The 13,579-nt window shown below is 41.0% G+C and overlaps 1 protein-coding gene across 1 annotated transcript in view; it reads right to left on the reverse strand.

The window, feature by feature from the left end:
• cbfa2t2 (CBFA2/RUNX1 partner transcriptional co-repressor 2) overlaps nucleotides 1-6,016 on the reverse strand; it is a 33,965-nt gene extending 27,949 nt beyond the window's left edge. Inside the window, exon 1 of the mRNA XM_063911817.1 lies at nucleotides 5,783-6,016. Within this exon, the coding sequence (XP_063767887.1) occupies nucleotides 5,783-5,810 (28 nt within the window). The 5' untranslated portion in view covers nucleotides 5,811-6,016. The remainder of the gene's footprint in view (nucleotides 1-5,782) is intronic.
• Nucleotides 6,017-13,579: the final 7,563 nt, after the last annotated feature.

Below are 13,579 nucleotides of genomic sequence, written 5' to 3' on the forward strand. Positions count from 1 at the left end.
AATAGTGCTCATAAACAACTCCATGTTTGGGAGACGTTGGGTGTTAAAAGAGCGAGCGCTCGCTAAGATGTGGACAAGCCCACACACAGACGTAACACATACAGTGAGTAACTAGGCACTGGACATTCCTCTCAGTAGAACAGGCTTTATTTTAGTTACCGTGCTTTGTATTGTTCACAGCTGGCCATTAAAAGAGTTGTTACTTTGTCACCTTTTTTATATGGAGTTAATCATGGTCCAAAACTGCCGTTTTACATCATTTATAGGTTTATGTCCTCAAAGTGGGTGTCACCTCACCAAACTAATAAAGACTTGTTCCCACTCTCACAATACTCACTAAAACAACACGCGCATTTTGCCCCTGTGATTAAATATAAAATTGTATTTAAAAAAGCATGATTAATAAAAAAGTTTGACAATAAAATCTACTCAAAACCTGGATTGAAAAACACTTTGCCTTAAATGTTTCATGCCATTATGGACAAAAAAGGTTAAGCCCTTAATAGACAGCAGATTGTACAAATACTTCCTACAATTTAATTAATTTTATTAAAATGTATGCTCTCATATACTGTGTCAAGGTTAATAGGAAATCCTACTCTTTTCAATGTCATCACACTGAGCTTTTTCAATTAACACACAGCGCCAGAGGGCTAAAAAGGAGAAAGTCCTGTTCACTGAGGGAATGAAAACACCCCCACCATGTACTGTTACTTTATACTGTGTATTTTCTTTGCCTGATGTGCGAGTGAAGCTTCCTCCTACCAGCAGTTGATTCTATGTAAACCTTCCATCTCTCTTTTCTCTGCCTGAGGCTGCAAGAGCAGCTGTGCTGTTCTCTTCCCTGGCGATGGCCACACCTGTGATCTGCAGGTGGTTCATCTGGCAGCGGAGTCGGGAACACCTGGCCAGGCAGATAGAGCCTCCAGGCTTTACTGTGTGTGTGTGTGTGTGTGTGTGTGTGTGTGTGTGTGTGTGTGTGTGTGTGTGTGTGTGTGTGTGTGTGTGTGTGTGTGTGTGTGCGCGCATGCACGTGTGTGTGTGTGCATGTGAAATAGTTTTGGGGATTTCTGAAGGGCTCAATTAAAGCTGAGGGAAGATAATGGCTGCCTTTGCTTACACTCACCCACACACACACACACACACACACACACACACACACACACACACACACACACACACACACACACACACACACACACACACACACACACACACACACACACACACACACACACACACAGGCATGTGTTGGCATTTCCCAAGGTTAAGCCTCAGGGATGTTTGGGCTTGTCAATGTTGCAATACAATCCTCAATCTCTGTGTGTGTGGAATGGAGAGGGGGTGTATGATGTTCTTGTTCTGGTTATTTTGAATATCAAGACATAACAAATCAAACTAAACTTCTTTCTGCTTTTCCATTGGTTCCTTTAAGAATTACCGACCAAATAGTAAAAAAAATTCCCGACTAGAACAGCAGGAAATCGTTATGGCACCTGTTTTATTGTTGCTTCACAGATCAACCAAGGGTATGACATTTCGCTGAAGAAGAGCAAAGACAACAAGCAGGGACTTCCAGCTGAGGACAAGACACATAAACAACAGCGTCCAGAACACATTCCATATGGGAGCAAGTGCAGGCAGAGTGCAATGTAAGTTTATGTGTGTAGCTATCCTCTGACAGGCCCAGGAGGAGCGATATAAAAGAAGGGACAGATGAGATGAACTTGACAAAAGTCATAAAACTCACTATTCGGGAACTCCAGAGTGATATGATCCTTTGTCACATTCCCTGGGAGTGTGCGCGTTTGATGAAGTGAGACTAGGCCAAGTCCACATATTGTCTATACAGTAATCTGTCAGGATGAGCAGCATAAGTATCTGGGTCAAACTCAGACACTGCTGGATATGCTTATAGCTTGTGCTTTACAACATTAGTGTTTCGGGTGATAATTTATGGACAAAAACAAATACAGAAGCATTACTGACAAAAAGCAGAATGACCTATTATGAAAGTGTGATATTGCCAATATCGTGTCAAACCATGAACTGAGACTTTTCTCACAGAGTCTTCAATAAGATCTCATACGCAGCTGGATGTCAACTTTCCTCTGGGCGATGACGGGCCAGCTGCAGTTGGACTCTGCGTGTCGGCAAACACAGACTAGCAGGGATGGAGAGAGGGATGAGGGCAGATACATGGAGATGGAAAAGGAATTGGGACAGAAAGGTGGGGAACAAAGAGGGATAGATGGAGGGAGGCCGGACGTCAGACAGAAACAGGAGGTGAGAAAGGAGTGCTGGAGTAACCCTGGAAGGCATGGAGAAAAGGGGGAACCAATGCTAACTCCTCTTTGTCTGAATCAAGTGGGAAATGATGGAAGGGGGGTGAAAGCCGTGGGGAGTGGGGACAGAGAAACAGGGGGCATTAAAAAAGCATAATGTGGTGATAAGTTCTTTTCACTTGCTTATTTATTTTTTTGCCTGACCACTCCGATTCACTCTGAAGTGACTGGGCCCTTTTGTTCCCAGGCAATGTCCCTCCACTTAAAGCAGAAGACCGAATAAATGCTTGCACACAATTCTGGGACCTGCATGCCGCCGCCCTGATAAAGGATACATGATCTCTTTCTCCATGATGATTTAAATGAAACACAGAAGAACACACAAAAGACTCGTTTATCCCTTTTGGTTGAGTGTTTGAAAAGCCATTTGACAAATATGCAAAACCACTCTCAAACCGTGCGAGACGCCTTTTTTCGAATAGTCAAATGTGTCAAGGCAATGTTTACGCTACCAAGTGACACCTGAATACAGAGGCTATGGCAGTGGCTGGCAGTATAACTAAAGACAGTGTTAACTACATTCAGGAGCCAAGCTAAGACCTGCAATCATGAGTGAAAAGCAAGGTTTATCTTTCAGAGGAGAAGAAGTGATGTTTTGTCAGGAGGTAGGCGAGTACGGACACTCTAATAGCCCTCGTCTCCTGTACGGCTGGTATTTCTGAGGATTGTTATTGGCGAGTGATCCTGGGCGCAAGATCACATCTGGATCCTATCCTCCCAGTCGCTCTGTGCAGCGCCGCACTGCAACAAGAAACAGCTGTGCAAAACTGGCTTCAATTAGCCTCACATTCTCCCTGACAGTTAATCCCTTTCTACTCCCCTGCTCTCACTGTTTTCTTTTTTTCTTCCTTTAACTGTTTCGGTCACTCCTCTCTTTCTCTTTTTTTAACCTTCAGGTTGCCACACTGTCTGAAGTAATAGACAGGGGAAAACAGTGTGCTGAATTGGAAACAGACGTTGGGACAGAAACTCAGCGGTCTCACAAAACATGACAAATCATATCTGTTTGAATAGACTGGTGATTCTGTCTGTAGTGGTTAAGATTAAACACAAGGGGACTTGATAATAGGATGCAGAGATGATATATATTCTCTTCCAGTCATTGGGTTGTAAATGTTTCATTATAATTTAATTTTGAATTCCAACTTACAGTATCCCAATAACAGTGGAGCTATGGCGCATGCAATTAAAGTCTGTTTAATTTGTCGTTGGGTCACATATTATTACTTGAACAGAAGATGCCAGATTCTTTGTTTTTGTTCTCACTTGGGGAGCACTGGGCAACAATGTGACCCCATAAATCTGGCCTTTAAACATCTCCTTTCCCACTGAAACCACACTTTGCAAACACTTAAGTGCAATCCAGCCATGCAGCACACTGAATAAAATGCTGTTGCTTGTGAGTCATTAATCAAACCCAGCTCAAACCAGTTCAACTGCACACCATCTTGACTCAGCTAAACTACACAGGGGGATGCAGCCCAGATTGGTCCTGTGATAGGAAATGGGAGCCAGGTTTGAGGTAAGGGTGCCGATCTGATGGGCTTGATGAGCAAATCTGCAAGGTTCTGCAGTCATTGTAGCCCTGGGGCCAGAGTAAAACACAAACAGGTGGTAGTGCTGGTGGAAAAGACCCACGCAGAGACCAGAGGGAGTGAGAAAAAGATACTGGGCTAGCAGCCTGACACACACACAAGCACGAGCATTTTACAAAAACACAGCCAATCGCAACCAACAGAAACAAGAACATAAAGCGCACATAAAAACACAAAAAATGAATGCATTAATGTTTAATTTCATATACATTTGTGGGAGTCTTCAAGTGGATACAAACATATTCACAGACACACGTCCATGCATTAAAAACAGCCCACAATAACAATGCATTGTGCAGGAATGACTCAGAGAAGATCTGCAGGCACCTCTCTCTACCTCCAGCGCAGGCAAATTCTCCCACATGGCAAAACACAAAGGGCCCACGTCTGGCAATGCTAACAGCCCACTCAAGCCAAAACCAATTAGGTCTCTAATGCAAACCTGCAGGGCCCCTTTGTCGTTTATTTCCCCTTTTAATGTCAGAGGATTGGAATCTGATTCTATAACCCACCCCAAAGAAAAGAAGGAAAAAGGCAAAAGGGAAAATTATCGGGGGTTCCAAATTATCCACATGTTTTCAAGTAGAGCTAATTGAATCAATGGTGAATGGAAATGATTGACTCGTGTGAGCAATGTTGAGCCTACATGCTCTTTAACACATTTTCTCCCAGTGTACACACAGCCTCTCTGCTTCCCAACGGACTATTTAGCCTCTGAAAAACATCAAATTACTTCACCTAAACAACGATTACGGTAAAACACAAGAGTATACACATTTTTGATCTGTTGTGGGTTGTGCTTGGACCCAAATTTTCCAAAGCAGAAATAGTTTTCAAACCCCAGAATGAATCATGTTTATAGTTTCCAATTACAGTACACACTTTGCTGCTCCCTGGTGGCAACTGTAGACCCACCATCATCATTATCATCATCACCACAGCATGACCATCAGCATTACAGTCATGTCTTTGTCATGCGATTATTTGTTTCTCTGTGGGGAAAAGGGGACCCACTGGAGTCCTGAGGGGAGTAGCAGTGACACACGGTGGCCTACAGTCATGTTCCCCGGCCCTGCTGACCCCACTTGCATTGAAAGACTGTACTATTGACCCCTGATGTAAAGCAGGCAGGAACCGCACGCAAAAAGAGAAAACCCTCCTCCTGGCATCAAGAGGCAGTCCTAGCCTGGTTTCACACCGCCTGGTGTTTTTGTCTTAAAAAGCTGTAAAGTCCAGATGGTGGAAAGAGAGAAAAAAAACTTTGCCTGGTGGATTAAGGGCTCAAAATCCTCCGCTGAATAGACACATAGACCGAAAGCTGCTATTCAATCAAATGGGGGCATAATAGCTGTCTTGTGGGGGCTATATAAGGGATAATGCATCCAATAGAGTGTGTGTTATGCATAGTTTATTCTCACTCTTTAATGGATCTTAATGAGCGTAAGATCTCAGTAGACAAAAGGAGGAGTGAGTTTTTGTTTGGTCATTATAACCATTTGATATGATCTGAAGTAACACATTCAAAGGTCTCCTCTGCTCCGGAAAAATAAATTGAACAAATAAAAGAGGGGAGTGTTTTCGATAAACACTGTGTAGCCTTAATATAAGCTCATTACGAGGCAGAGCAAGCCTTTAAGATGTGATTATTTATGGTCCTGAATTATGTAAAACATATAAATGAGAAAAGGACATCTGGGCTATTTGTTTTGACTCACCATGGTGTATGATAGTGTGCAGCTGCGAATATGCATACATACCTGTGGATAAATGCGTTCAGGTTATATCGTTTTAGTTTTATAATTGATTTTATACATGTTAATCATCATTTAAAAACATACTTACAGTTTAAAGCACTCGGCATTCCGACCATGCTCCTTGTTTTTTTTCTGTTTTCTTCCTGGTGGAGACTGGTGCTACGATCAGTCTTTTTAAGTCCTTCAGTTTTTCTTCGACAGTGTCTCTACTGGATTAAAACACCTTTAAAACACTTTGAATTAAATATCTTTAAAATACTTTTGAATTAAATAGAGTGGGACGGAATCTGCAGGAGAGCATCGATCCGACTCATCGGCAGGCTTCAGGTATTCTCTCCGTCTACAGAGAATATTTAAGTGGGCGGTACTAATTGTCAGCATCAAAACAGAAAGCCAATAACGCTCGGTACGATGTTTCTGTAATGATTAACTCCGAGCGGCAACAATAGGACACCAGAGCTCAGCTCACATAATCCTCACAGCAGACACACTTCCATTGCCTTGAGCAAAGTCGTTTATGACCTCTCCTTGTTGGTGTATTGATTTTGTTTTTCATAGCCAGAATCTATAGCCCAGAAATGCCTCCACAATTTGTCATTGGAACAATCAAGGACGGGGAGAGGCTTAAGAAACTAAACATGATGGATTGAACTTGATAATATGTTGCCCTAAGGGAAGAATCAAAATGTTGTTAAATAACATAGAGGTAAAAACGGTTTCATGTGTTGATCTTCATGACATTAGCCAGAAAAAAAAACAGAGTCAAACTGATCTGGACTCTATCCAAAGTCTCACGTGTTATTCTTCTTTATACGCATACTATTTGGTTGCTGGCTGAGAAGATCGTGAGCCATACTACCCCCAACACACACATAAACATCCACCATCATATTTCCATCCTCCCCCTCCTACAGTCACCCACATATGCCACACGCTCCTGTCCTCCCCCCCCCCTTCCCTCCTTTCCAGCCCCCCATCCTCCACCCCTGCCAGGCTGCCACCTGCTCTCTGCAGCATGCTGCACAGCTGCTCTGCTACAATAACAAATTAAGGTCCACTGTGGCAGGCAGGAGTCATTACCTACTGCTTCTGAAATGGAAGAGCCAAGCAGCTACCGCCTCAGTGTGTGGGGAACACAGGTTTCCCCCTTTTTTTGTGTAAAGCCGGGGGCCAAGGGCCACTAATTGTTTTGATGTGGAGCACAGGATCAGGGGGGGAACACAGAAGCTAAGAGTGACCGCTTGCTGTGTCAGTGACAGGAGCGAGTCACGTATAGCTGACTGTGCTGTTTTAACAATTATTGAACGAAGATAAAGATGCATGATATTTCCAACAACACATGATCAGATCTATGCTTCTAAATGCATATAGTATCACAATCTTTTCTTGGGAGATTGTTTAAGCATTTAGAAATACAGTTGCAAATCTGCATCCCTCAAATGTGATTTTATTAGCAATAAATCAACAACAACAACTTCTTATTTTTCCTTCTACAGAAATGCTAATTCTTTACATTTTAATATTATTTGTATCATTATATTTAGATGATATGTTATATCTTACTTTGTTTTTAGTGTCATTAAAATAAGAATGCAGATAATAAGGAATTTGAGACTATCCCTGAAATAGAGTCTTGCAAATAAATAATCTGTGTGCCGCAGATTAACCTCCCACGTAGTCTCCGGCAGGTGCAGGCAGTACATTTACAGCCTGCACCTGCCTGAAAACACAAGACACAACAAAGTGAGGAAGATAATGTTACAGCGATACCTCAAATAAACTATAATGACTGCTAAAATATAGAGAGCGCTTCACTTCATGAAGGATTTAACTACTTATTGCATCAAGAACATATTATTAAGCTTGTGTTCTTGTAACTAATGTTTACAAGAAAGCAAAAGACCTGTCTACCAGGTTCACAAAACTTCATCCAATATTGAAATATAAAACGATAAAATTAACACAATTTACATTGAATGAAGAACAAAATTGCCTTTATTTAATGCAAGAGCAGGCTATAGAAGGGGGGAAGTTAAGGTATGGGACAATGGCAGAATAGAAACAGCAATGATGTATTCATAAATAATGAAAAACAAACCTATTTATGTGGATCACCTGGTTGTTAGCATTACATTGTATTTGTACAAGATTGAACAGTGATTATGCAACTTTATTTTTAAAGTCATATTCCAATGACTGTTCCAAACCTCCTGTGAGTGCATGAACTACCATGAGCCTCCATTGCAAACTCAATTTGTATTTCCCCTTTCTATTTCACAGCATGCATTTATTTTATTTCAACATGTAAATCAATCAATTGGTGTAATCTAAATGTGTAGTATGTATTCAGTGAATTACTCGTACAATAAATCAATCAATACTAAACCTTTGATTGTGACAACAATGTCCATCTAACTCATCCTGTCAACAAGCTCAGTGACAGGTTAACAAAGAGAGGACTAGTCAGTTAGCAGGAGGCCAAAGTCAAAGAAGAAACAGGCTCAGACGGTGGTGGGATTTGCCGTGGTCATTATGGTCCCCTCTGTGTGACAGCTGGCCATTGCCCCCCCTTCATCGCCTTTCAGCGTCTTTGTCACAGCTCCTTTAATCACAGCAGCAGGACTGTTACACAGCAAATCAGCTGACCTGACCTACTGGCTGACTAAGCAACTGTCTGAATGTAAACCCACAGAGATAATGAGGCGTTTTTTACAATTTAAACATCTCCCATAATCACCCCAAAAGTCACCATGCAGAATAATGTTTAAGTGTTTTGTCATTATTAAATAAAATGTCAGGCAAAAAACCTATTTTTATGTAGCTGGCTAACACTTAACGGCAGACAAAGTTAGCGACTAGTAGCTGGTGAACAAAGTGCAGCATATACAGTAGCTGATATTTCCCTGAGGAGTAAGTTAAGATCAAAATCGTAGCTAAAAAAAGTTAATATTTGACTTAATATGGACCTAAAAACACAACTCCAAATGAATGCTAATGCAAACTAAAGAGCTAACATTTGAGGGAAAACAGAAAGATGAATGTAGTCCAAATTGTAGCAACCAACCTGCTGTTTGCACATTAAGCACTATCTTTTCTGAGATGTTTTTATACGACCTGCCATGAGAATGCAGATTTATCCACACATGTATACTCGTCAGCCTCAGGAGGAACTGCTGCCCCCCTCTCTGCCCAGAATGCTGAGTTAAGTAATCACTGCCTTGGAGAGATCTGACAGTGCCAACAACACTGTTAAAGATGCCATGAATATACGAGCCTGCACATTTACCCTTCGCAACCTTGCTCACTTACCCTCTCAACTGTACATTGGTTGACCTGAAAGATTCTTAATCCCCTTGAGGGAATGTTTTCTAAAATTATTTGCTCTTTCACTTCACTGTATGAGGCAAGAGGGGGGCAAGTCATTAGCTGGGACTGTTTACCCTACTTTCAGCAGTCATGCCATCTGCGTGAGCTCTGTAGATTGCATAAGGCCTGGCAGATAGGACACCTCCACAAAACCTGTTCCGTTTTATTCATTGTTTCAGTCTGCTCCTTCCAATATTATCTTTTCCCTCCCCTGTGCCTTCACTCTTTTTCCCTCAGTTGGCTTTTTACAATTTCACTTAGCACTAATTATCTTATCCTGATTTATTTCTCTTCACCTATTGTACAACTCCCTCACCCTTCGCACATCTCTCCTCTGCCCTCCCCCCTTCTCTCTTCCTGTCACCCCCAACAGCTGACAGACCAGACCCTGCCTGGTGGTGACACTTCACCCACGCCGACCCATGCCGACCTGAGCCAGATCACTAGTCCATGTGGGAGTCAGCGCCAGGGCCAAGGCCAGGGTTTCTGCTGGGGGTGTGGGGGGGAATGAGGCCAGCAAGATGGCCCTAGTCATCATAATCATTCATTGCCTGCTGGTCCTTCTGTCCTCAGCCTCCTCCCACTCCTCCTGCTTTTTTGTCCTCCTCATGTCAGGGCCACACGGCACGCGTATCAGCTGAGCCCAGGATGGTACGAGTCAACGGGGTCAGGTGGCAGACGCCTGGTTAATTCTCCTGAGGCTATAAAGTGCTAGCGTCATCTCATACATACGGACGCTGAAATGCAGAGATAGAGACAAACACAAATGCATTCTCACATTCACAGTATTCCCTGCACAGGGTAAGACAGATTGTGCAGACTGTAGATAGAGCAGGATGTTATTAGATGAAGTAAATAGTTTGGGGGGTTTGATGAGTGTGATGAGGCAGTGGGTCTGTCAGACAGACAAACAGATAGATCGGCATTAAGAAGGAGGAGGGGAAGATTATAAACACATGACCAGATGGAGAGAGAGATAGCCCTATTATGTAGATCCCTCCATCCCTCAGCCCTGTCTCCTCTCCTTCGCTTGGATCCCTCATGCATATATACCTTTACATTATTCAGTAGGTTATAATGAGAGTAACTGAACGTGGTGGGGGTTAAAGGAAATTGGTGGCTGGGTGGTTTAGATGGCAGAAGGTGGGCCACAGGTGTACAAGCCTGACACTTATTCTTCTGTTTGACCTCTCATTATCACCCCCGAATTCTGCTTCATTATTATCCTGTGTCCTCGGGTGTTTAGGGAGCAGCGTGGTGTGTCTGTCTACTGCAGTCTGTTCACTGCACAGTCTGTCATTCATTTTTTGTGAATAAATTATTCCATATTTTTAAATCTAGTATTGTCTTCTCAGCTGTTATTTGTCTGTCCATCTGTGTTTCTGTCTTCGGACCCATTTCCGATCACTTACTTCCCTCTCTGCAAAATTTTAACCACATTTCCGGTGACTTTTCTAATGACATGGCAGGTGCTTATCAATAATATGATTAGCAGCTGCTCATAATTCATCTGTCCGTGACTTCTGATTCAAATCTTTTGGAAACCTGACTGTCACATCTGCATATCTCCCCTTGTCTTTCTCTCAATCTGCTTATCTTTTTGTCTGTGATCAGCTCATCTATCTATCCACCAGCCAGTCCTGGAGGACTGTAGTGGAGAGGTCTGGTCTGTTGTTATAAAGGGAACAGGTGGGGCAGGCTAACAGTCAGTGCAGGCTGGAATCAAACACACACACACACACACACACACACACACACACACACGTAAGCTGCAGGCAGTCAGCCGCTCAGACACTGGCCCATATGGTAGACCTCTGGAGCTGTTGCCCTTTTCAGAGAGGGGAGGGATGGATGCAGAGATGGTTGGAGGATGGCAGAGTGAAGCGGGGGGAGGTTGAAATTAATCAGCAGGCCAACCCAACTGTCCACTGTCTTTGGGGAGTTGAGACATGCATATATGTGGCTGATTGAACCGGGGGTTAGGATGGCAAGTGGGGGGTTGTAGTGTGATCTGTTTTTTTTGTTTGTTTTTTACTGTTTCCATTGATTTATATATCTGACCGATATATTACATTTTTTACTTTTGAACATCTGCTTCATTAACTTGAGCACACCCAAAAGCGCACCTAATAAATACCTAAATGTTTCCAAAAACAAAAAGGAACACTACAAATATAAAGTATGTTTTGGGTAAAACACAAACCAATAATATCTAATGTTAAAGGTTTTTCTTTCTTTAAGTTATTTTTGCCGACATGTACCCATCCTATACATTTTATGTCATTGCTATTCTTTTCTCTATTTCATGTTTGTTTTTTATTTATTCACCATAGGTTTTGCAAATCTGCATTCAAAATCCCACTTAAGTTTAGGAGTACTTATTTCAAAATGTACTTAATGTACTCCTTATGTGGTTTTGTCCCTCTTGTGATATAACATTTTATTTTAATTAATTAATATTATTCATGCATTAATGTGTGAGGAAAGTGGTAATGTTTTTGTTATTACAGTTGGATATCATTTAAAAAATGTGATATCAATAAGTGTCAATCAATATCAAATTCCTATAAGATGCTTGTTGTTGTTTTGTATGTCAAATCTAATGGTTATTGTTTATAATATAAACAATTTGCTGGAGTAGAGCCAAACAAATTCCAATGTGTCACTGTCAAAAATAGAAGGCCCTGTATATTATGTTTCCATATAACCAGCAACGTTTTTGTCCGATTCATGACTATATCAGGTGCTAACTCTAAATTTGTGTTCTCCGTGATTTTTATTCTTCTTTGTGTCCTTACAAAATCCTCTTGTTCAATTTGTTGAAGCTTTGAAAAAACATGAAGACCCGGAACTGTGGAGGATAGGCTGGCCACCTGCCATTCACATCACAAAAGAATAGACTGACAGATGTATAGACAGGAGGTCAGATGGTCAAACGCTTTGTCATAATGCTCAACATCATTAGGTAGATGCACTGCTTAAGGCAAACTCTGTCGTTGAAACCCCTATTCATTGAGCTGTTTATATGTGTTCTATATATGTGCTAAATACTACAACCGAGTGAACAAGGAATGTTATAACAGTGCAAGAATAGGTTGAAGTTTAGGGGGGCACATAGAAAAAAACGGTGTATATGTTAAGAACAATCGTGAATGTAAAAAAAAAAAAAAATTCCTTAATCTTACATAAATGGCAACTAGGGGCCACACTCAACAGCCAGCTGTTTCCTGTTAGCAAAAGCTTGCTTTTTTTGCTGAAAAACTGCTGATATTTATGGTTGTCAATGGGGTTGATGAAAGGATTGATAATTAATTTCTAATTTTAGTTTTGAACTGCTAAACAATCCAAAGGAAATATGAATATCTATTTATGTTCCGTTGTTTATGAAATATTATATACATGAATCATATCTCATTAGTAAACTCTACACTCTATGAAACAGTAGTTGTATGGATTAAGCAGTTCCAGGGAGAAACATTGAAGACTTGAGTTTAATGCAGAGTGGTTTTCTGAAAATAAATGCATTTTCACTGGACATATGGTTGGATATATTAAAATAATAATTGTGGTGCATTTAATCCTGGGAGAGATTACTGCAGTGTAGTGTTAGTTGATGAATATGTGTGTATTTAATCTTATGCGCAAGAGATTAATCTCTTTATGACATATATTATAATCAATCTGTGAAAAAATGTCTGCAAGGTCAGATAAACTAACACCAGACCACATGGAAACACAGAGACATGTTCACTGTTTTATTAACCTTGTTTTATTTCTTTTATTTGATCTATAAAAAAAAATACCTGCATCAAATATTTTCAAAAGAAAGGTAGAACATGTTATAGAACCCTTTCCAAATATCTGCCTAAAAAAAGATGCCCTTGTCTAATGCCAAGCCAAATAAATGTGTCTGTCTGGAAGTAATGGAGTCATTTGATCACTAGGGGGAGACACCAGCCTGGGAACCAACCCAGACTGTATATATATATATATATATATATATATATATATATATATATATATATATATATATATATATATATATATATATATATATATAAAAATATAAAGGACCCAACCTATAAAAAGCCTGTGTTTAGCAGAAATACAGTTTGTCTGTGCATTGCGAATCCACTTAACAAATTAAAAATGAATGCAGCAGCAACGGTTCTTAATCTGCTTTGTTTATTTTGGGTTATTAGAAGGTTTTATTAACAGTTGAGCATCTTTAAACAATCTGTAATAGTTGTGAGCAATTTTGGGTCAATCACTATCCACCCCTTTCACTATCCCACCCAGAAGAGTGTTTTTTCTAAAATTGGTTGCTGGAACCTCTTTGCTTTTTCACCTGCTGTGAAGCAGATGCAACACAGGCTGCCACACACACAGCTGAAGGGCTGGCAGATTCCTTGCAGATGCAATAGAGCATGGGAAATTCAGACTGCTTCATCAGCTAGTTTTAGTGACTCATGCATGTCGTTAATGTCTACTCTTCGCAATTAAATGCACCTTTGCTGAG

The sequence above is a fragment of the Eleginops maclovinus genome, chromosome 20, assembly GCF_036324505.1.
Source record: "Eleginops maclovinus isolate JMC-PN-2008 ecotype Puerto Natales chromosome 20, JC_Emac_rtc_rv5, whole genome shotgun sequence".
NCBI classification, from domain to species: domain Eukaryota; kingdom Metazoa; phylum Chordata; class Actinopteri; order Perciformes; family Eleginopidae; genus Eleginops; species Eleginops maclovinus.